This window comes from Episyrphus balteatus, chromosome 1, assembly GCF_945859705.1.
Source record: "Episyrphus balteatus chromosome 1, idEpiBalt1.1, whole genome shotgun sequence".
Lineage (NCBI taxonomy): Eukaryota > Metazoa > Arthropoda > Insecta > Diptera > Syrphidae > Episyrphus > Episyrphus balteatus.
Window position 1 is genome coordinate 102003429 of NC_079134.1, and position 25610 is coordinate 102029038.

Consider the following 25610-nt stretch of genomic DNA (forward strand, 5'->3'; position numbering starts at 1 on the left):
TGAATTGCCCTAATTAATTCCTTATCAAATATGCAAAACCATTTGTGCTTCTAAGCCGTCTAGTTTTTAAGAAAATTGAAAAATAAAAAACTAAGTTAAAATCCTGAAAACTCGCGAGGCAGGCCAGGAATGTTACTTTTTAGATAAAAAGCTGTTGTTATTGGCGAAAACTGTCAAGAAATTCAAAATCTGATAAAAAGGTAATTTTCCTGTTTTTTCAATTTTCTCAAAGATTAGAAGGCATATAAACATATAGTTTTCAGTATTTGATAAGAAATTAATCGAGGCACTTTATTTCATCGATTAATTTCCGCCGTCTTGACAAAAATAGTATTCAAAACGTTTTTTTTTAACTTCCCCAAATTTTGACTTTGAAATCGATTATTTCGAAAAAGTTTATAAAAATAACTTGATTTAAAAAATAGAATTAAGTGTACAATTCTGACTTTTGAAAAAGGTATCATTCTTTCTTAACTGTACGTATGTGTTGCCGACTTGTCGTTGTTTTTTAAATATTTTTTTTAATTTTTCGCCAGTTTTTAGAAAATTGACCCCCTCGCTAAATGGGGGTAAATAGACCCCCACTCCTATAGTAAAAAGTGATTGTATTGAACTCTTCTACAAAAAAACCGCTATCGTCACCTAAGTTATCGTATTCGTGCCACACAATTTGTTTGTTTTGCTTGTACCTACTATGGACTACCATTGTAAATCTCAAGCAAAAACAAATCTAAATTTCACATATACATATGTACTTACATGAATATATACTTAAAAGTGTGCGGAATGGTGCTAAAATGATGGTAGGTATACGCATTCGCTATAAGCAATAGTCCACCAAGGGTGGCGGGTCCAATTCTATGTATGTGAGCCTACCTATGTGTATCTACAGTCAGTCAGATTTTTTTTTCCATTATCAAAACATTTAGCCAACAACAAAGACTTCCCTGTATCATTAAAACATAAAATGAGAAAAAGCACGAAAACGAACAAATTTTGGACAAAACAAAAATAAAAATTATCGAAAATTTCTAAAATGCTCAAAGGGTGCAGCTGATGACTATATACTATGTAAGTCCACGAATAAAATAACGTGGATGTCCAATTCAAGTCACTTTGCTAGCCATCACCTGAAACCTGATATATGATGTTTGCAAGGGCAATCTTTTTCTCGCACTCTGCCCCGTTTTACATTCTATGGTTTTTCGTATGTTGTAAGAGCTGGTGGCAATGAAATTGAGGACGATAAATTGAAGATGGTGAGTATGGTGGTGATGAGATGGTGATGACGGTGATGGAGCAACGATTCGTCATTATTTTTTTTTCTGCAGTCTCTATCGTCAATGAAAGCTTATTTTAGGTTTGAAAAATTTTAGGTTTTGGGGTGGTTGAACGATTTTTATGGCGATAGAAACAAGAAACCTTGAGGCGATTGATGAAGAATATATTTTATTTTTAGTATAGGTAAAAATTTCAAAATTTTCTTTTATTTATATTTTGTTCATTATGTAGCTAAGCTGTAGTCAAACCGAGCAAAAATGCCAATGGCGTTTGTTAAGCATTAAAGCTTGACCCAACCGTGTTTTTTTTTTTTTTTTGTAAGGGAGTTTGAATTTTGTATGTGCTAACTGGGCAAGGGAGGAGACACGGTGATTTATGAAAGATAAAGAAATTATACCTGTGATAAATTTTAAGCTTTAGGTACTACTTATGTACATATTGAAAATATATACATACCTAGGTAAATATATGAATTTAATCAAATTTAATGGCACATAACTTGAAAGATAATGAACCAACTATTGAGAAAATCTCTTAATTTAGAATTATTAATGGAAAAATATAACTTTTGTACGAAGAAATAAAGGAAATTTCTTCAAAAGAACAAACAAAAATATTATATTTCTGACAAATTGAAACCTTCAATTTATAATTTAAATGGGATCGGTAATTAATGTATACCTATTTTGTTTATTATTAATTAATGAAAGGATTTCTTCAAAAATGAAATACCAAATTATAGCACGCTTTTGATTAAGTCACTTTTACAATCATCAATAAAAGATAAATAAGCGCATAGTCTTATACCTACTTTCTTTACTCTTTCCAAGTTAGTGATAAAGCTATGAAATTTCCTATGGGTGTTTCATATATGTACTTAGGAGAGATGAGGTTTCATTTGACACCTAGTTTTTAAAGGTCTGTGAAACTTGGAATGTATAACAATGTTTTGTTTTGTACCTATTTGAGTTATTGATAAATCAAGATTATACCTACTTACAGAAAACATTTTAACATTAAAACAAATTTCTAAAAAAGTCTTTTTGTCAAAAGTGCCTCCATCCCAGACACCTTTGACTTTAAAAGTGTTAAATAATCTTTTCCTATTCTCAACAAATAAATAGAAATACAGTTTATATTTCATTTTATGATACATTTATTCACTTTTTAATACAAAATGTAAATAAATTTGAGGAAACAAATTTATTCGTCGCGAAAAAAAATCTAGTGGGTTCGAACTGTCAGACTAAATTCGCGTTCCAAATGCACATTTCCAACGAACAAATTGTTTTTGTTTTGGTTTTGGTGGTGAACGGTGTCAAATTCAAACTTCATTCGCGACGCATTAAAGACTCTCATCTGAAATGTCAAAATCAACGAGTTTTCGTTCATTCGTTGGGCATGCTCATGTGAATAGTGCTTTAGGTTACGAAAAAAATATTTTAAAATTTTGTTTTTTTTTTTTATCTTAAAATGTAGATATATGTAATTTAAGACAGAAACTTTTATTTTTTACCCTCATTACCTCAACATAGATTATGGTTAGTCCTACTGTTTGTTATATCATTTGCACAAACTGAGGAAAATAAAAAGAAACCACATTGATTCAACTATTTTTGCAATGGTTTTGCGTTGAAGACGATAATTTTAAAATCAAAATAGAACACCGTTAGTTTAAAGTGGTTTGCCGTTATAAATCACCTATCAAAGTTGTTTCAGTGAATGCTTTACTAATGAGCTATCTCACTGTTAAAAATTAGGGTAATAAAATGCAACAAAACCTAAATTCCGACAAAAATTAAAAATTGTTTTATGTTCTTTCAATTTTAATTTAAATATGTTTCATCTTAGTTTTTTCAATATTAAACCAACGTTGACTATGACCTTATTACATTTTACTCTGCTTATTTTTCCCTCAATGTGTGCATATGTACTTACTATACCGACAATAACAAATGCTGAAAAAAAAAAAAACAATAAAATTCTTCAAATTCCAAATCCAGCACTTTATTAGCTTAAAAGCTTCAGGACCAAAACAAAACATTTTCTTATATCATTTAACACAAAACTTCACATTTCCAGTTTTGGCTTGCACCCACTTCAGATATGTTGAAATTCTTGAATTCACGGAGGGAACTTCTGAATCACATGCATAGCCATAACTAACAATTGCAACTGCATACATTCGACTCATTCTTAAATAAAGTCCTCCACCAGAATCATATTGGCACGTGTCCTTTCCAGACAACGACGAAGTACACAATTGGCCTGTTATCACTGCATCCACAGTTTGTTTGCATACTTCACTACTAAGGACGAACAGGCTTGTTTTTAATAATTTGCTGGACCGTTGTCCACCAAAACTTGTTGTACCCCACCCGGCAGTATCCACTTGATAGCCACCCAATGATTTCTTTACGAAACGAAAGGGCAGACATGTTGGTCCCACTACCCGACTCCATTCAATATTCTGTACTGTTTTCAGCAAAGCAATATCATTTCTAAGATTCATCAACTCGAAGTTCTTGTGTTTTATAATTTCTTCAATGTCGTACTGCTGGCTGTAAAACGAATCATAAACTTTTCGTGATTGTTTGTATAGTTTTCTCTCTTTATTTTTTTTTTATTCTTTAAAACTTACTGGCTGAGAGGTCGTCTTCTCCCACAACAATTTTAATAAGTTCGGGTAGAGATACCTCCTGAGCTATAAAGCAGTGAGCAGCTGACAGCAAATATCGATGATGAACTAATATAATTATAATAAAAAAAAAAAGAATGAGACATGGTCATCTTTTAACTTTTTTCAACTTACTTATTGTAGCTCCACAAAAAAAATTGTTTCCAAACTTTCGAACGACTGCTGCCATTGAGGGAAACTCTCCCAAGGAAGCAGCGCTTCCACCAGTCACCCTTTCTGTAGAGCTCCATCCACAGTCACAAGGAGGTTCAATTACTTCCACTAAACACGAAAAGCGGCCGGATTGTGAAGAGTTGCTGTCATGAATAATGCGTTGGGAAACACTCGAAGAAATATACGAAATTGTTGCTTTATTAATGAAGCTTTTCTTTTCTATCCTCCCTGACCCACAGAAATATTCAGAACCGTAGAGAACCTCACTTCCTTCATTGTTAAAATAAAATATATCCGAGTTGCAGTTAATTTTATTGAACTATATAAATGAAAAATAGTACTTGAAAAACTTATGATAGTAGGTAAATTAAAAAAAAGTGTAAGTTCGGTTTACGGACGATAACGATAATAGCCGTGTTTTATTGATAACTCAGTACTTAGCTCAACGGCCATTCCAAAGTAACGGAGAAGACATATTGACCTTGTTTTCAGTTTATCTTGTTGAAGAAGCAATCTTTTTTCTTTAATCTTGGTACACTGAGGAAAAAAGTGCACTTTAAATTCAAAAGTCCGAGCTTTTAAATTAAAAGTTTGAAAATTAAAAGTGTTTACTGGTGAAAAAAAAAATACGGGAGTTAAAAGCAAAAATCGGCGTTTTTAATATTTTCAATTTAAAATTAAAAGGAAATGCTTTTAATTTTTTTTTTTAACATAAAAGTTTTTCAATTTGAAAGTGTTTATTCATAAATTCGAATTTAACATATAAAGTGTAAATTTAAAATTGTTTACTTTGAAATTAAAAATGTTTATTGAAAATAATAAATTTTAAAGTGTTTCCTTTATTTACCCCATTTAATTTAAAGGTAAAAAAGTCCCCTTTTTAAGCCTTCAGAGGGCTTGGGGCACCTCAAAATGAAATTATTTAAAAATTTTAAGTATACAATTTTGTTCGTTTATAAATAGCGCAACTTTTAATTACCATGCCAATTCGAAAATAAAAAACAAAAATAAAATAACTCGACCCTAATGGCCACAGCACACAATAATAGTTCCGTTTAGAGCTGGGCAACTCGTTCATTTCAAAAGATCGAATCGTTCAAAGATTGATTTCACCAAAGATTCGGTCTTTTCTATCAATCGTTCTTTCGTTCATTTATTCGAAACCATTTCTTTTTCACTCATTTCGTTCTGAAAAATGAGAGAAGAAACAAGAAATGGCATATAACCTTACATATTAACATTTCAATGCAACCATATAAAACAATTTTTCGTTTATATTTTCTATGAGAGTTTTTTAAAAATTTAATTATCTCCGCTTTTTTTTGAAAATATATTTTTGGAAAATTTTAATGGTAACTTTGATTATCAGTAAGGCATTATGTCTCCGCCAAGTTCAAAACGTCGAAATAGATACATCAAAAATAAAAAGAAGTCAAGGTCAGATATTCGATAGAAATTCCCAATCGAATCCGATTCAATTCAAACTCTGAACCTGCTTATATAAACTTGTATCAGTTGTATGCATGGAATCGAAATGATGATTGAGAATGAATGGAAAATGGAATGAACGAAATCCGAGTTCTGAGAGATTTTTTAGATGATTTTTGATTGTGAACGATTTGGATGAACAAAACGTTCTTTTCCACTTCGTGGTTTTTGATTGTAAACGATTTGGATGAACGAAACGTTCTTTTCCACTTCGTGGTTTTTGATTGTGAACGATTTGGATGAACGAAACGTTCTTTTCCACTTCGTGGTTTTTGATTGTAAACGATTTGGATGAACGAAACGCACTTTTCTACTTCGTACTTTCTTATTTTATGAACGAGATTGATATAACGATTGATTGATTTGGTTTATAGTGATTGCAATCACTCAGAATTTTCGGTGAACGGGTCAAAAAGACCGAATCAATCACGATTGACACAGCTCTAGTTCCGTTTCACACTCATTTTGAAACTGCCGAATTTAGTACATAATATTTGGTTATTTTTGGTCAGAGTCTGATCCCAACTTCAAAAATTGTGTAGAAAAGAGCGCTCACGAGAGAGTAAAATTTCCCCTCCCTGACAAGTTTAGCCCAAAGAATTTCTTCCGGCAGAAATATGAGTTCTGTCAAATGAAAAATTGACGTATGTCAAACAAATAAATAAAGAAGAAAACAAATCAAATTGCAGTGATTTTTAAATTGAATCGCGTTTACGTGTTTTTTGCATTAAAAAAGTGTTAATGTTTATCGAATTAAGCATAAAATATTAAATTGTGTTATATAATGGTGTTCAACTTGTTCCAGACTTTTTGGCAGTCTTTCGTAGTTTTATTTCCTACTGAGAGAATACTCTCCCAACTCTCATTAATTTGACAGACTTCCTAATTTAGTGCACAAAAAGTCTGGAACAGACCCAATAAGGTAATATCTTCCGAACTGAAAACATGACAATTTGGCGACCAATGTCAGCTGCCGTAACGTAATCATAATTTTTTAAAATTAGAATTGTGCGAAAAACGCACAAAAACCGAAAAACCACGCTAACCACTAATTTTTTAACAATTATTCATCATATTTTCACCATATTCACCATAATTTTTTCAAATGACATTTTAAAAATTAAAACATTCTGCGATTGAAATAAAAAAATTAAAGGCCGACCTAACAGATTGGTTCCCATTTTTGAAAAACAAATTTTGACAACGTTCAGAAGATGTGTGTAATGTGTACTGTGGTCAATGGCTATGAAAATTGAGGTGAATTTAAAAAAAATTAAAAAACCTAACCTGTGCCATTCTGTTAAATAAATTTCAAATGTAAACAAAAAATTAATGTCCTGAAAAGAAAATTTTATTTCTTTGAAGAAAATTAAATAAAGACTTTAAATTCACCTTTGACCGTTTAATGTTCTATTCAAATCAAAAGTGTATTTGGCTAATATTGCAGTTTTAACAATATCTTAGAAGAATCGAAAAGCAAAAATTGATCCAGAATACCTTTAACAATGATATAAGCGGAAGGACAAAACTGTATCGAATTTAGTAAAATTGTATTTGTGTACTTTAACCAAGCCAAGTGTATCGAAAAAAATACAATCGTATCGACTTTTGCAACCCAGGCTGGTAGATAGAGCTATAGAACAATTTTGTTTAAAAATATCCAAGAATCTACCTACTATTGATTTAAGGGGTTATGCCCGATTCACAATATTGCGAGACGACGAGACGAGAGCGAGACGAGATTTTCCTTGACGATTTAAAAAAATTCCAAGTAATGAAAATATATGAAACAATACACAATATTCCGATTCTCGTTGCGTTGAAATTCCGAAAATTTGGAAAAAGGACGCACGAGACGACGATTTTTCGAAAATGAAATTTTAATATAAAAATATTAGCTGCGTTCCTTTGGAAATATTTATCTACTTTTTAGTACTTAAAACTACTTTGAACTACTTTGCTATATTGAAAAAGTAGTTCAAAGCAACTTTAAGTACTAAAAAGTAGATAAATATTTCGTCGTCTTTCTTTCTCAACCTCGTATCTCCTTTTCAATAGGTTTTCAGTAGGAAGAAAAAACTTATTATTTCGTACTATAATTTTTTTAAGCCAAATGTTTAAATGCCATTTCATTTGAACTTACAACACGCATGATTTTCATGTGTTTCAGTCCTGTATTAAATTACGGTCTCCAGGTAAGAGACGTTTTTTCAGATGCGAGGTTACAGCATTAAGAGTTCCAGTGCAATCGATTTACCGAAAATTTTAGATACGAGGTTGCTGTATTAACACTAATCATTAAAGAACCAAGAACTTTTGTAGTTTTTAACGAATGCACTGAAGATGACAAAAATATATAGGTACAACATATTATATGCCATTAGTAAAATATATACCATGGCTATATTGCACCAACCACTTTGCACTTTGCATTTTACTACTTTGTAAAATAATACTTTTCACCAAAAATTAAAAGTGCCCCACTTTGCCCTTTCCAATTTTTTATAGTTTCTTTGCAAAACAAAAAGTGCGGGCGTTGCAACAACTAAAAATGGAATTTTGCGTAGTTTGAAAATTTGCAAAGTAAAGCAGTAAATAGTTTCAACTTCTTTTCGTTGTTAAAAAAGTTTAAAATCTTCGTTTTTACTTAACCAACGATATCTTTTGAAATTTTGTTGTACTTTACTTTTTCATTTGTTATTTTTTTGGTTAAAGTTACTTAGACTGTTGCATTGCTGCAATTTGGTTAGAGAAAAAAATAACAGAATTTTTAATATCATTATTTTAACTTTAAATTGCAATCATTCTCTGAATGATGCAACATTTTGAATTCTAGAGGAGGTTATGTGGCCATGAAGCAGAGGTGCCTTCTTCATTTTACCATAGTTTACTTATGTTTATAATATCCAACTATGGTCTTTTCTTTAGTTACAATTTTTAACTATTAGACAGCTGAACATCGTTCCTAGATTCTATTTGAAATGTCAAATAGCCACGATTTTTAACTATTTCCAACTCTCTTCCATGATATGAGTTTAGTGTGTTGATCTTTGAAATTAGATGTTTGGTTTTTAAGACAATTCAAACATTTTTATTTCTTTTATTAATTATCGGAAAATTAACTTCAAATGCAGTTTTTGAAATTTCATGATGGGAGAAAATTTATTTTGAATAAAAACATGATTTTCGGTTAAAGTAATGAAATTGGCATTATTATAAAAAAAAAAATAGTCGTTTAACAGTTTAACATTATCTAACAACAAATCATTCCTAAATGATTTGTAAAAAGAACACAACAAATTCTAACAATGTCACTTCAACTTGTTTTCATATACTAACCATAGTTAAATATTTCCGATAGTTAATTATTCCTAATTTCAAAATTTATTCTTAACTTTACGTCACTCACGTAACTATTACTATACTCTTCATCTTCAAAAAGTCGTTCAAAGCGAATCATTTTAAATTATCATATTTAAAATCAACTTTACACGAGAAATGGCCATCCGCAAATGAAATTTTGTCTTTGCATATTATTGCAAAACTTTGCAGAATTTGAAATGGAACGTGCAAAGTTTTTTTTGTTTGGTGGAACGAAATCAAAGAATTCTTGCCAAATTGGCAAAACTTTGCGCTTTTCAGAATTTTGAGGTTTGCAAATTTGAGGTTGGTGCAACAAAATTTGCAAAGAAGGAATTTTTGTTTTACTTTTCAAAAAACTCTTTGCAAATTGGAGTTTGGTGCAACAGAAGTTGCAAAATTAAAGTGCAAAGTTGCATAATGCAAAGTGGTTGATGCAATAGGCCTTAAAAATATCACTATCTACGCATTTTATCAGTATAAAATTTAATTAATAAAAAGTACAAATAGCCCATATTATACCTTTAAAATACGAGCGAAAATTACATTGGCTTCAAAGAAACACTTTTATCAACGCGATTTTAATGACAACACGACTAACGAAAATCAACCAAACTTGTACAAACCGCTTTAATTACGGTTAATTTGAAAATTACCCATAAGAATTTCAAGAAAAGTTTCGTCTTCATTATAATCTGCATTTGAAAACAAAACAACAGTAATATCATTGGTCGCTCCTGTAATGTATGAAATGCAACAACCTCGTATCTTCGAGTTTGGGTAACGAGGTATTGTGGAAAACCTCGTAACTTCGAGTTACGAGGTTCTTGCAGTAAACAAGTACAAAGGAAGTAAGATGAAAGGAATTTGCATGGTCATTTCTGGATAACTTGAGCTAGCTATTTAGATATGGGTTTGTTACACTTATGAGACGGAAAGAAACGATACCAAATCCGAAAAAAACGAAAAATCAAAATTTTGCAGATACGAGGTTGAGAAAGATAAGCGACGATTTCCAAAGGAACGCAGCTATTCTTGACAGTTTATATGAATAAAAGTTTTCTAAATTTAAAACATTCGAGTTAGCTCAGGTGAGAAGGTGATTGCCTCCCAACTTCTTCGCCCGGAGTTCGATTCTCCGTAAATACTGTTTATTTTTTTTTTATTTTTGTTTACTTTATAGAATAAAAAATCGCAGTATTGTGAATTTCCATACGATTTTAAAACGATTTTTTTTTAAACCGAAAACGTTCAGAAAAAACGTCTCGCTCTCGTCTCGTCGTCTCGCAATATTGTGAATGGGACATTATATCTAATTGTACCTAAGTGCGAAAAATCTTTTCTTGAATTTTTTGTGAAGAGGCTTTCTATTAAATAAATACGTACAAAAAATGTACGCTGAGGGAAAAGCCACCATAAAACAACATAAAGTCAATGAAAAACACATTGATTTAATTATTATTCAGAATGATTTGGCGTTGAAGATGAACATTTTAAAATCAACGTGGAAAAACGGTAAATGTTTCATGATTTCGTATCTTAAAGTCACATAAATCAAAGTAGTTCATCTTTGAAACAAAGACCATTCAACCTCAGTGTACATATAGAAAATTTAGTGTACTTTAAGAATTCGCGATGTATATTGAGTTCCGTTATTTTCGTAGCAGATCTCCTAGAGGACTTCCATAAAAAGATGTCCGGCGGTGAGGAAGATATCTCTGACCTAAATTATTTAAAATAAGAAAAACAAAAAGATTCGTTTTGAGATCAGATTAATACAAGTAATGAACGAAGGAATAGGAAGGAATGGCGGCTTCCCAAAGAAAAAAATGGTTTTTTACCAAGAAAATTTACACTTTGGAGTGGCTTAAAAAATCGAAAAAATTATCTGCTTTTTGATTACTTACCTACATAATTTCTCATTCGTTTAATGCATATTAATTTTGGTTTTATAAATGAATAAATTTGAAAATTTAAAGGAAAGGTTTTTAATATTAAAGATTTCCGAAAATAATTAAAAATTTATTAATTTTTCAAATATAGATGAATATTCAAAAAATTTAATAAGAAAAAGAGTATTTTGTATCAAACAAAGTCAGTCTATACATTTACAAAAATATATGCGGCACTTAAACAAAAAAATTTAGGAAAGTACCAATGTTGAATTACATTAATGAGGTGTATTTTTCTTTTTCCAGCATATGCGCTGCGCTATAAAAAAAAAGGTTGTCTGTAAAGCCGATTTACGGACGATGATTTTACGTGATAACCTCGTCAGAAAACAGGTTGTGTGTTTTTGTTTAAAATGAGTCAATTGAAGCGTTTACTTATTTCAAACAATCATAATTTACAAGAAAAAGCTAAAAAAAATACCTTTTTTATTTTCTCATTATATGTATTAATTTTTTTATTTTAAAAGCTTACAAAAAAATTATGCGATTTAAAAGCCAAGTATTTCTTCTTAAGAATAAAACCATTTTTAAATTTTTACAATGCGCAAAAAGTATAAAAATAATAATTTATTGAAAACAATCATTTTCATAGCTCAAAATATACATATATATATATATATCAGGTCTTTGAGACATCTACAAAAAGAGCTAGAATTTTTTGAACTCCATGTATTTTCATGAAAAAAAAGCAAAAAAAAACATTTATTTTTATGTTCTCATGCTATAAAATCATTTTTTGCAATGACAACCTATAAAAATTTTTATATCACGTGAAAGCTTATTGTTTCACCTTTCACATGACGGTTCAATCTTATTTCCAAGTTGCCTACAAGAAAAGTTACAATTTTTTAAAGTCAACCATGTCGAATTTCCAGACTGAGATTACGGTACTTCCCACACTGGTGGCTGTTCGGGGGGCAACAGATCTCCACTGGTGTTTTGAGTGTTTTCGCAAGTTTCTTGATTTAACATTGTGTAGCTTGTAGTTAGTCTACCGTTATGTGTGATATACCAAATGAAAGGTAATGGTATCAGAATGCTCAATAAAGTTTAATCAATTTTCTATGTGCTCTAGATCAAAGTTATAACCTGTTGAATTCCAACATTTTATTTTACCGTTATCTCATAATTGTGTTTACAAAAATGTTGAAATTTCACACACATATAGTCCTAGTTATACTCTATCAACTCTCCATATATTTCATTTCTCTATCTGTTAAAGAAAAAAAGATAAAAATCAAAAACGATGAAAATCGGTTAAAAACGCTCAAAAAACCTGTTTTTAAAGAACTTATTTTTCCTGTTATTCAGTCAAAAATCATTTTAGAACTCCAATTTTTTGCACATGTATGCGGATAGCCCAGGCCTATATGTCTTTTAAATTTTTTGAGCGCTCCAAAAAAATACTAAAAATAAAAAACTACCCAAAAATACCCCTACAAAATTGGTGTTTTTCAAAAAATCATATTTTAAAACTCAGTGTATTTTAAAAAAATCCGTATTAGACGCCTAATTTTTTTTCCCCCATCTTTCATTTGACATCTTTAGAATTGTCAAAAAAAATTTCTTTTACCCAAAATCATCATTTTGTCATAGCCCCAACACGTGTACAACGTTCAAACAAAACGTTATAGCTTAGTTTCAAAATTTTTTAGAATTTTTTTCTTAAATGCAGTTATTTTTAAATTAATCTCATCTATATATAGCAATCAATTCTCTACGACTTCGCGTTTAGATTTTAGCCCAAATTTCATCTTTCCGTTTTACCCCTGTTTACCCTATTAAATGACGTAATTTTTAAAAATCCTTCATTTGAATTAAGCTTTAGGTTATTATCTTTCAAATAAGCTTTAGAAGATTTTTGTATCTCTAATAGTTTATTTATAATTTTGAATTGAAATTTTTTGTCGCACTGCGAAGGTGCGAGAATGTAACGTTAGAAAATGGCGTCACTTTTTTGTGGTGGCTGCCATGGTTCATCGATTTATAAAACGTTATCACGTCAAAAATAGAATTGCCAGAATTTTTTTTGTTCAAATATAATGCTGGCAGAATTTTGCAAAGCCGAATTTTAAAAAGCAGAATTTTGAAAAACAGAATAGAAAAAAAGCAGAATTTTCGTTAAAAAAGCAAAATTTAGAAAACCAGAATTTTGAAGTAAGAATTTTGACCCGCTCCCTTTTAAAAATTTTGGGAACCATGTAAACCATGCCAAAACGTCTTCACAAGTACGTTGATTTCTCTAAAACTAATTCCCAAATCGATGTGAAATTTTCGAAAATAATTTGCCTATGCAAGTTAAAAATCATAATTATATAGAATAATGGAATTTCAATTATTTTACTGTTTTTCATTCTTAGGGTGACACCATAATTGCTGCCCCGGGTGCCACCCATGCTAGCTTCGCCACTACGTGTATACAAACCATCGTCTATTTTTGCTGATTTTGAAAATCTCCATTTCGGGCTATGACCTTGAAAATCGCGACTTGCGGACATGAGATTTTTCTAGACTTTTGAGGTATGTTAAAGAATGCCAAAACAAAGGTATTGAGGAAAAACAATTTCAATTAGCATTAATTCCGAGATTAAACCCTTATTTGACTGGATTCACATGATTTTTGTCTTGTAACACAGTGTTATTTTTCAATCATATTTTCTTGCTATAGGTAGAAAACACAAAGAGAAAATTTGGAAAACTGCTTTAATTCAATTGTTTATACTTTTTCGTTTACATTGGGGCGTATTCATAAATACTGTTTAAGATGCTTTTAAAAAAAACTTGAGTTTATTCCATTTGAATTGCTTTGGATGAATAGAACTCCAGTTTAAGTAAAACGATTACTTGTGGCCACAATCAATGACCACGAAGTGAGCTAAGAAAAAAATATTTGAGTGGTCTTATGATGCTTTCCATTTTTAAGTCTACACTTGCTTAATTTTTTACTATGAAAAAACGATATTTAAAAACCCCCTAGATCGAGTTATGAAACGATTGAGTTGTTATTGCGGCAAATAACAAAATGCGGAACATTATAGTGAAACTCAGCTTTTCCTAACTCACTTAAGTGGTCATTGATTGTGGCCACAGAACTTTGAATTGAATATGGCTTATTGTGTTTTAGCCCAGTAATGGATTTTTGATCTTGATTCAGATTTGGAATCAACCAACAACCAATACCCATTCAGCATAGCTCATAAAAAAAGTCAAAAACTAAAACAAACTATTTATTAATTCAAAAGATGGTATGATTGTTCTAAGAAAACTATGAATGAACTACAAAATAATTTCTCACAATAAATAAGATTGTGAAAAGAAATTTCAAACTTATTTACACAAACTTTCAATATAAAACCTATTTATTTCATATGAACTCTTAAAAAATACAATGTTCTTAGTAAATAATTTTTAAGTAACTTTTGTATGAAAAGTTTCCAGGAAATTTTTTAAAAAAGCTCATAAAATCTTACTGTTTTATTTAATATATTTGGTTTGCAAAATAAGTCTTAAGTAGTCCGGTCAAATTAGACTAAAATAAGGGGGTGAGGTTACATTAATTCCCAGCAAGCTGAAAATTGGTAGGATTGTTGGAAACACCATCATAAATTAAATCTAAAAAGTCCTCATCGATCCGAGGTGTGGAAAAAAATGTACGGGGGGTCAAAGGTCATAAAAACTGGTTTTTCACGATTTTCAGCAAAACGGTAAGTGTCATCAAAAAATTTTTAATGCAAGAATTGTAGACCAGATTATTATATATAAAAAGTGTTATGACACTTTTGTTCCTAAGACCCACCGTTTCTTAGGTATAACGATTCAAAAAGTTGAAGTTGAGTTGTAATCGTCATAATCAGGCCTATTCTGTAAAAAAAACTCCTAACTGAAAAGTTCCTGAAATTTTATTATTTTTTTAGCTTGAATTTCGTTCTTCAATGGTTAAGAATATGGGAAAGCAAAAAAAAAATGGAAATTTTCGCCATTTTTCCGATTGCGGCCCTTCTCGCGAAACCATTTCCCTGGGAATTTTTGTTTAAAAAATGTCTGAATATATACAGGGTGTGCAATAGAGAATGGACAACCCTAAAACGGCTGATAGCTACACTTATGACTGTTCTAAAAACAGATAGAAAAAAGTTCTATCGCAACCAGTTTATAAAATATTGGCTTTTTTTCGTTCAGTGTATTTTAAATTTTATCATCTTATGTTTTTTGTTCACTACAACCACGAATGCATGAATTTTATTTATTTCTTTTTTTTATAATTTTCTACAATAATTGTATGAGTACATAAATGCTTTAAAAACTGCAAAGCTAGTGCACATTTTCGTAAAAAAAATTTGAAATCTGTTTTTTGATACAAAATGTAAAAAAAGTATTTTATGAAAAATTTTAAACACCTGTGGTATAAAATAAATCTATGGAAACCTAGGTGGCCAACTTCCTTAAATATATTCCCCTCAAACGAGAATATTTTTAAGAAAGTTGGCCACCTAGGTTTCCATAGATTTATTTTATACCACAGGTGTTTAAAATTTTTCATAAAATACTTTTTTTTACATTTTGTATCAAAAAACAGATTTCAAAATTTTTTTTACGAAAATGTGCACTAGTTTTGCAGTTTTTAAAGCATTTATGTACTCAAACAGTTATTGTAGAAAATTATAAAAAAAAGAAATAAATAAAATTCATGCATTCGTGGTTGTAGTGAACAAAAAACATAAGATGATAAAATTTAAAATACACTGAACGAAAAAAAGCCAATATTTTATGAACTGGTTGCGATAGAACTTTTTTCTATCTGTTTTTAGAACAGTCATAAGTGTAGCTATCAGCCGTTTTAGGGTTGTCCATTCTCTATTGCACACCCTGTATATATTCAGACATTTTTTAAACAAAAATTCCCAGGGAAATGGTTTCGCGAGAAGGGCCGCAATCGGAAAAATGGCGAAAATTTCCATTTTTTTTTGCTTTCCCATATTCTTAACCATTGAAGAACGAAATTCAAGCTAAAAAAATAATAAAATTTCAGGAACTTTTCAGTTAGGAGTTTTTTTTACAGAATAGGCCTGATTATGACGATTACAACTCAACTTCAACTTTTTGAATCGTTATACCTAAGAAACGGTGGGTCTTAGGAAAAAAAGTGTCATAACACTTTTTATATATAATAATCTGGTCTACAATTCTTGCATTAAAAATTTTTTGATGACACTTACCGTTTTGCTGAAAATCGTGAAAAACCAGTTTTTATGACCTTTGACCCCCCGTACATTTTTTTCCACACCTCGGATCGATGAGGACTTTTTAGATTTAATTTATGATGGTGTTTCCAACAATCCTACCAATTTTCAGCTTGCTGGGAATTAATGTAACCTCGGATGTCTAAATTGACCGGACTATAAGGTCGATTTCTCATAATAAAGCTGCGGTGACATGCAACCTTTTAATTCTCAGGCAGCGATAAGAAATGGTTGCTCACGCAAAGTCAATCATTCAAAACCCTTTCGTCATTTAAAAAAAAGTTCAGGAAAAATAATTTTGTTTAAAATAAGATAATCCCTAAGAATATGTTTTTCATCCATTATAAAATAGATTTAAGTATTTATGAGTATATTTAATGTACATTATAATGTTATAATATAAGAGATTACTGCGTTAGTATTTAACGTGTTGAATAAAATAAAATAAATAAATAAACTGCCCTCTTACGGTCTATTGATTTATTATTATTGTTACTGTTTTGTTACACTTTTGCGTTCAAAGTTTGTCAGTTTCAGCCATTATTGATGATAACAACTTCTTCAGCACTTAAATAATTTTTTTTATAAAACTTTTTATTTACCGAACTAAAATCAATTTCACAACCGAATTTTATTTCAAAGTCGATTGGTGCTTGCACCGTATAGCGGCAGGATGTGCCTCGCGGGTATGAATTTGGATAATATGGTGAATTAATGTAAAGCTTTTGATCCGGTTTCAGTTCAAGCACATGATTACAGTTTTCAAATAATCCATTCGATGGAAAACACTGGGACCACAAAACTAGAACAAATACAATTGAAGCATTTCGAGAATTCATAATGACTTAAACGCTTTTTAACTAATATTCTGTTGATCAGAATCACACTATTTAGCATCCGGTTTCAACTTGAACTGACACTAAAAAACAAATAAAAGTTCACAGTTGCCGTAAGAAATTGCTTCTTAAGATTTTTCCTCAGTACTTCTTTGCAGTTATGGCTCTCACTGATCAGTTTAACTGGATAGCGTACTTCTATAACAAATTGCCTACAGTCGTGAACTGGTTTAACTGTGGCTTGTCATGCTAAGTTGACACTTGTAATTTTTTTTTCATTTCTTGTTTTGTTTACATATTAAGCGCCTTATTTATGTAGTATGTATCTATTATTATACTCGTATTTATTAATCCTACACTGAAAAATTTTTTTGATTAATAAAGTATGTAGGTATACGAGATTGTATTAACCTTTAGGTTTCTTCTTACAATTTATCAAATGACCGTATATTTGTTTAAAATTGTCGTATTGGAGACATAAAAAAAGCAATTTTAAACTTAAAATCTCTTTTTTACGAGTTTTTTCGTATATTTGTTAAAAATTGTCGTATTGGAGACATAAAAAGCAATTTTAAACTTGAAATCTCTTTTTTTACGAGTTTAAGAGCAGGGGCGTACGTTGAGTTGTCGGGGCCCCAGGCCAAGACTACATTTTTGGGGCCCCTTTGATATAGAAAATAAGAACAAATAAAAAAGGACCTATACACCCACTTATTTTTTTTGGGGCCCCTGATGTACCTATCATTTGTTGGGCGCTAAAATTATGTAAGTAATATTTTTTGGGGCCCCAAGATAATATGTAATTTTTTAAAAAAGTAAATGTCAGTTTTTTTAAAATACAATGATTAAACAACGTTTTACAATCTCCCATCGAACCAAAACCAAAAAAAGTTTGACGGTTACCCCTTTTTTCATTTTTTAATAGCCATTCAAAGTCGGTATATAAAAAAAGGTACATTTTTCTTTTCGCTGCAGTTATAAGGTGTGAACTTGCGATAGTGATAGCGGGTGTTAAAAAATTGTGAACAGTATTAAATTGTTATGGATATTAAACGAGAAGGTTAATACTTCTTAAAAAAATAAATTATATTGTTACAACGTAAAACTAAAAAAAAACCTTTTGGCATTATTATTTTTATAAAAGACTGAACTAGAGGGTAAGGATAAGGTGCTCGACTGACAGTCATGTTCCATTTCCGGCATTAATTATTAAAAAAAAAAAATTTTTTTAAATTTTTTTATTACCTACCTTTTTTTATTTTTCTTCAAAATAAAAAAAATATTAAAAAACTGACTTGATGCATTTTTTTGCAATAATAAATCATATAAAATGATAATACAGGCGTTTCGTTCAAAAAAAAATGGTCATTATATTTTTGACCGCACTTTGTGTGGGAGGGTACCCACTGTGCATTGTCTCCTTACGGGGCCCTGGCGTGTTGGGGGAATTTATATACAATGTAAAAAGTATCATGCCTGTCAGCGAAACTTCCAACGTAAAAGTTTTTCCTAAGTTAAAGGTCTTTCCATTGAATAAGAAGTACAGGAAGGGGTGTATATCACACCTATAGAGTTGGCGAGTGAAGCCACAAAAAAATTAAAAAAAAAAAAACAAATTTATATAAACTGTCAAAAATTTTATATAATCTGTCAAATTTCGAACTCGTTTTCCAGGGGCGAACTCACTCTTATTGGTGATGACAAGGCGATGCAATCATTGACCGCCAATGTTTCAGCTACTCTTGATGATTTTAAAACAATTTTCAGTTTGTTTTTAGTTTAGGAAAAAAAAAAACAGTTTAAAATTCGTATATAATTATGATGAAAAATAGCATTTATACGGAAGTCTCTCACGAGACCAGTTACATTTCTGTTGCCGCCCCTTCAGTGAACAATATATCTGCACTCCGACCCTTTACCAATACATGTGCATCTGTACAACTCACACTAATAAAAAGCGGTTTCACCTATTTGGATAAACACCCCTTCCTGTACTTCTTATTCAATGGGTCTTTCATTTGATACTAATTTCTTTAATGGCCGCTCACCGTCCAAAACGCCCATTCTCCTTTGAAAAAAATATTTATTGAAAAAATGCTAACATCACCATGTTCTTCTTTATAATTTATCGTAATAAAATTTGGATTTATTTTTCAAAATGTTTTGGCCATATTTATTGTTATCTATATAAATTCCGAAAAGAAAATGTCAATATATAATTTAAGTTCATACAAAAAAGTACAAAAATATTTCATTTTTTTAATAGAAGTTTTTGAAAAAAATTATCTTATTTTGTATTTCAGAGGTCAGCATTTGAATACAAACTTATTTTTTCTTCATTCAAAGACTTTATTGTTGAAGGTTAAATAGAAGAAGTTTGAAAGTTCTGTTTGTCAAAGTCTTAGAGAAAATCAATTGTTTCAATATTAAAATTAAGTAATATATTACTTTTTCCTCTTCTGAATTTAGGTAACTAAAAATATTTATGGCCCAACAATTTTAAGATAAATTTATATTTTATTACGAAGAAGTTTGAAAAAAAGTAAATGACTATTTTTCAAACTTTTTTGTAATAATAATTTTTGTAATAAAATTTTACTTTAAAATTCTGAGTGTGAAGACCATTTTTTCAAAAACTATTCTTTAAATGTATTTCATTTAAATTTAACATATAGGAATGAACTTCTTGGTTATTAAAAATGTATATTTTAATATTGTTGGTGTTCCCGTTGTATTCAAAATAGTTTTTGGTTTTGTGTTTGAAGACAATTTGTGAGAAAATTGCATTTATCACTTAATCTTTCGAAGATTGTCACTCATAAATATTTTTTCATTCAATCTTTTGGTACCATTTAAACTATAAAATTTCAACAAAAAAATAATTGTTATTGCTCATAAAAAACTTAATTTTAACTTTAAGAAACAATACGGCAATTTTTAACCAATAGAGGTAAAAGTATTTTTAGTTAGGCTAGGTTTGAAAAAATAGATCATCATTAGTACCTAGTTTAGTTGCTCTTCATTTTCACATTTCGTTCTTCAAGTGTAAGTTTACAAGCAAGCGACTGTGTTGAGTTGACCCCATTTAAACATTGTGTTAGTTGTTTACATACAACTTACGCAATACGCACATAAATACAAATTCCACAGTAAAAGTACTTTCGTCACACCATTTATCTGTCTTTGCCTTTGAACTTGAATATTGAATACAAAACAATATGATTTTAATATTGATAAAATAGTCGCATTGCATATTGGTCCTTAATAGACTTTGACATCTCACAAATCTGTCGAGGCATGTGCAAGATGTTTAGAAATACAAGTACCTACATATTGTTATTAAATTAAACATGATTCTAAATACCATAAAATAAAGATTAAAGAGAAACATTTCTACTTAATTTAAATTAATTTGAAAATATCTTTGATTCTTTATATTGTATACACGGAGAAAAATGAATCTAGTTTTTCTTACTATATACCTACTCCTACATATGACTAGTAAGAGCCGTGTTTTATTGGTAACTCAGTACTTAGCTTAGTAAAATTTTACACGGTAAGCAACAACAAATGATTGCTAAGGATAAACAAAAGTTTTTTATTTGTTGGTTTACAGGGAAAATTTTTTTCTTAACATATACATTTTTTACCCTTCGACAATAAAGGATTATAAAAAATAAATAAAAGTAATCTTTTTTTGTTATTTAGAGCATAAAATGTTTACTCAGTAAAATACTATTTGTTGGTTTACAGGGAAAATTTTTTTCTTAACATATACATTTTTTACCCTTCGACAATAAAGGATTATAAAAAATAAATAAAAGTAATCTTTTTTTGTTATTTAGAGCATAAAATGTTTACTCAGTAAAATACTGAGTACCAATAAAACACGGCCAAGATAACACCATAGATAAACAGCCTTATCACAAATTCCATCGTCGGTGAAAATATCCTACGTTTCCCAATAAAACTATCTTAAAATCCATCGTAGTAAATTCGGAGTGGAAAAAGTTCTACGATTTTCGAAATTCGTAAAAAACAGGAATCATTGAATTCGAGTGGAATGGAATGGAACCCTTTTTTCTACGACAGAATATTTGTGTCGGAGTCTGAATGAAAACAGTTCTATTTATGTAAAATGAAAGTTATTTACATGTTGTGTGAAGTAATTTACAATTTTGTTGGTTAAAAATTATAATTTGTTTTATTTTAAAGTTCAAAAACAACAAATAATGCCCAAACTCAAAAGCTCTCTGAGTTGTTAAGTTGGTTCGATAGGAATTCTTGTATAAAAAGCCAATTGAAATAAAAGAAAAAAGTTAATTCCATTAGAATGTTTATAAAATATTTATTAACATGGGCCTTACTAATAAATCAATCGCTAAATTTTAAACACATCTTTAAATGTAGTTTTACCAGTAACAAAATTAATCACTTCTTTTACTAACTAGCGCTCTATTTCTAAATTTACTGCAGTTTATACTGCAAAATTTATTAAAAATCTTAAAATGTAGATAAAAAATTAAAAAAAAGTCTTGCCCGAAGCCGGAATCGAACCCCAGACCTCTTAGATACCTTTTATGCAGGCAAAATATATGTCTTTGAGTCTGGCGCCTTAGACCGCTCGGCCATCCTCACAAAGTACTAAACGAACTCAAATTTGTCACTTGCAAGGAATATATTTTTTTCCAAGCATTTTTGCACTGATTTTCTAGTCCAAGATCCCAGGGCCGCCAGACATTACTTATTTTCTCAAGAAAAAAATGTATGGAATTACGTTGTGCTAGGACATACTATTAGTGAATGGATACTGGCTATCTTGTGCCGACGGCCATTTTACCACTAACAGGTGCTAAAGGTACGAAAAATACGTAGTTACTTTTCTTATTTTCTCAAGGCTGATTTTTATATATGATACTCAGGGAACAAATACATTAATTTTTGTAGGCTGCCAGACCCGTCGGATGGGCCTAACACCTTGCCAGACACGCATTTTAGTATACGGGAAAGTTAGATTTTGTTATATGGAGGTCTGGGAAAAAATTTATAACACATTTTGACTTTAGGACTCGAAAGAGTATCAAGACACGAGTCGAAAACCACATTTTGAACAATCGCATCTAGAGTCATTTGGCCGCCATTTTGTTTTTTAATAAAAATTTCAATTTATCACATAACTCATGTATTTTTGAATCTACAGAAAAAAAATGTATTGCAAACTTGAAGATAATTTAATTTACTACAATATATGTTAAATTACTTTTTTCGATTATACCTTCGGTTTAAGAGTTAGGGTGGTTTTTTTTTGAAACCATATTTTCGTCATATCTCATTTATTTGAGCTTTTTTGAAAATTAACTTGAAGTAAAAGTTGTAGATCTTTTTATTACCTTCAATTATTACATTAACGGTTTTTCGATTTGACAGTTCGTTTTTGATCTGTAGGAAAAAAACTTCAAAAAGGTTGCAATTTTTTAATATAGGAAAAATGTTCTAGTACAGGGTAATTTGCATTAAATATAACAACAACCTAGGCGTGTAGGTTGCACTCAGACAAGAACAAAATCGTATAACTAACACTGCCAGACCCATTCCGACAGCCATTTTTTTTGCCAGACACCTTAAAACTTTGAAAAAAATAGTTTAACTTTACTTATTTTCTCAAGCTTCATTTTTATATATGATACTCAGGGAACTAATTCAATAAATGTTTGTAAGCTGCCAGACCATTGGATGGGCCTGACACCTTGCCAGACACGCACAAATGCTCGCTATGTGTATCAGCGCCAGCGCAGCGTGAGCTTACAAACATTTATTGAATTAGTTCCCTGAGTATCATATATAAAAATTAAGCTTGAGAAAATAAGTAAAGTTAAACTATTTTGTTCAAAGTTTTAAGGTGTCTGGCAAAAAAAATGGCTGTCGGAATGGGTCTGGCAGTGTTAGTTATACGATTTTGTTCTTGTCTGAGTGCAACCTACACGCCTAGGTTGTTGTTATATTTAATGCAAATTACCCTGTACTAGAACATTTTTCCTATATTAAAAAATTGCAACCTTTTTGAAGTTTTTTTCCTACAGATCAAAAACGGACTGTCAAATCGAAAAACCGTTAATGTAATAATTGAAGGTAATAAAAAGATCTACAACTTTTACTTCAAGTTAATTTTTAAAAAAGCTCAAATAAATGAGATATGACGAAAATATGGTTTCAAAAAAAAAACCACCCTAACTCTTAAACCGAAGGTATAATCGAAAAAAGTAATTTAACATATATTGTAGTAAATTAAATTATCTTCAAGTTTGCAATACATTTTTTTTCTGTAGATTCAAAAATACATGAGTTATGTGAAAAATTGAAATTTTTATTAAAAAACAAAATGGCGGCCAAATGACTCTAGATGCGATTGTTCAAAATGTGGTTTTCGACTCGTGTCTTAATACTCTTTCGAGTCCTAAAGTCATAATGTGTTATAAATTTTTTCCCAGACCTCCATATAACAAAATCTAACTTTCCCGTATACTAAAATGCGTGTCTGGCAAGGTGTTAGGCCCATCCGACGGGTCTGGCAGCCTACAAAAATTAATGTATTTGTTCCCTGAGTATCATATATAAAAATCAGCCTTGAGAAAATAAGAAAAGTAACTACGTATTTTTCGTACCTTTAGCACCTGTTAGTGGTAAAATGGCCGTCGGCACAAGATAGCCAGTATCCATTCACTAATAGTATGTCCTAGCACTACGTAATTCCATACATTTTTTTCTTGAGAAAATAAGTAATGTCTGGCGGCCCTGGGATCTTGCTCTATTCCGTTTTGACGTTACACAGCTTATTTCGAAAACGAGCTGAATAAATTATACAGATGTCTTATTCATCTAGAGAGAAATGATATATGAAACTGCAATTGACCAAAAAATAGCTTTTCCAAAAGCTTTAACATATTCAGTAAATACACACAAAATCATCTCGCTCATCTTCTTTCTTGACAAAAAAAACCTCTTCTTTCCTATGAGAATGAATGAGAAAAAAATATCCCATTGAAAAAGGGCTTTTTCAGCTTTATTTTTGAAAGCTCCTTATCCGGTAAGGCTTGTCTGGTAAGGAAAAAAAATTTTTCTGAGCACACAAGATATCTGTATTATATTATCTGTGATAACACTGGTCAACAAAATTGAATTTTTTTTTTCGCCACAAGAACCAAGATATACTTTTCTAGGGGTTTTTGATGCACTGAATTCGAATCTAAAAAAATTGATTAGCCTTTGTTATAAAATGCTAAGAAATGTCATTTTGGCTGTTTTCGAGGTTCTGTTTTAATGTAATAAACAAATTTGTAACGGTGATTATAAGAACACATATTCTTCTTTTAAAAACTGTTTAAATTTTCCCGATATCTTTTTTATTGCTCGAGATATCTTAAGTTTCCGTTAAAAGGGGGAAGTGGTCACCCTTTTTCAGTACCGTATTGAGGGGGGGCTCAGGGGGCTCAAGCCGCCCCCCCCCCCCCCCCGCCCTCAAGATCATGTTTTTATTTAGCTGATTTCATCAAAATGTACATGATTAACTGAAACTTGTTCGTAAATCTTAGAGATTTAGAGGCATCACAGATGCTTGAGCCACCTACAAATTCTGAAACGGCTGTTTTGGTTTGTTTGAGTAGGAGCCTTAGCTGACTATGAGGGTTGTAATAATTTTTTTTTTCAGATTTTAGTCCAATTCCGAATTCTTTAGACAATTTTCTTAGTATTTTGGCGTCCAATTACATTACCGTTAAATTTTTGCAATACTTCTTATGCATTCTCAAAACGCTGTATTTGATCAAAGATACTGGAAATAGAAATTTTTGATATCTCAAAATCTAAGTGGTCAACAAATTTCTTTAAGAAAATTGCAGTTTGCGCTTCCGAATTGGATTAAAGAGCAACATATTACGAAAAAACATATCACAACAAAAACATTACTGTTAAAAAAGAGCCAAGTTCTCCTATGTTGAAATTATGCTGGCACAAAAAGTACTGAGATGTAAAAGTGTACCAAGTTCTTAAGTTTGGGTTCAAATTCGTATCAATAAAATTTTGATTGTTCTCTTGACAATTTTTCTTTGAATTACCGATTTTTAAAGTTATTTCAAAAATTGCCAAGTAAACAATCAAAATTTTATTGATACGAATTTGAACCCAAACTTAAGAACTTGGTACACTTTTACATCTCAGTACTTTTTGTGCCAGCATAATTTCAACATAGGAGAACTTGGCTCTTTTTTAACAGTAATGTTTTTGTTGTGATTTCACTACTTTTTGCAAGGTATGGCTGTAGAATTGAAAATCTCTATATTTGATGAAAATTCAGTGAAAATGAGCGGTTGCCATGCCTCCTGGCTATAATTCTCAAATTTTAAATTTTTTCCTTTGTACAAACTACCATCTCTACCATTCTACCAAATTTCAAGATTCTACGATAGTCAGAAGGGCTTTATAATATTTGATGAAAATTCAGCAGAAATGGGCGGTACCCACGCCCCCTACCCAAAATTCTCAAATTTTAAATTTTTTCCTTGGTATAACTTACTAGCTTTACAATTCTACTAAGTTTCAAGATTCT

At 30.5% G+C, this 25610-nt stretch overlaps 1 protein-coding gene across 2 annotated transcripts; it reads right to left on the minus strand.

The window, feature by feature from the left end:
- Positions 1-2450: 2450 nt before the first annotated feature.
- On the minus strand, positions 2451-17411 carry LOC129905685 (venom serine protease). Of its 2 annotated transcripts, none has more exons than XM_055981224.1 (4): positions 16775-17411; positions 4094-4451; positions 3923-4027; positions 2451-3861 (listed from the first exon to the last, which is right to left on the minus strand). In XM_055981224.1, the coding sequence occupies exons 1-4, from the start codon at positions 17009-17011 to the stop codon at positions 3335-3337; spliced, it is 1227 nt and encodes a 408-aa protein (XP_055837199.1). In that variant the 5' UTR covers positions 17012-17411; the 3' UTR covers positions 2451-3334. The 2 variants fall into 2 exon arrangements, with proteins under 2 accessions (XP_055837199.1, XP_055837200.1); XM_055981225.1 differs by having other exon boundaries at positions 3690-3842.
- Positions 17412-25610: the final 8199 nt, after the last annotated feature.

Coding starts and splice junctions, on each gene's coding strand:
- LOC129905685 (XM_055981224.1), bottom strand. CDS start 17,011: ATGAATTCTCGAAATGCTTCAATTGTATTTGTTCTAGTTTTGTGGTCC. Junction 4,452..16,774: donor GTGAAATTGATTTTAGTTCG/GTAAATAAAAAG, acceptor TCATTTATATAG/TTCAATAAAATTAACTGCAA. Junction 3,862..3,922: donor AGAAGACGACCTCTCAGCCA/GTAAGTTTTAAA, acceptor AATCACGAAAAG/TTTATGATTCGTTTTACAGC.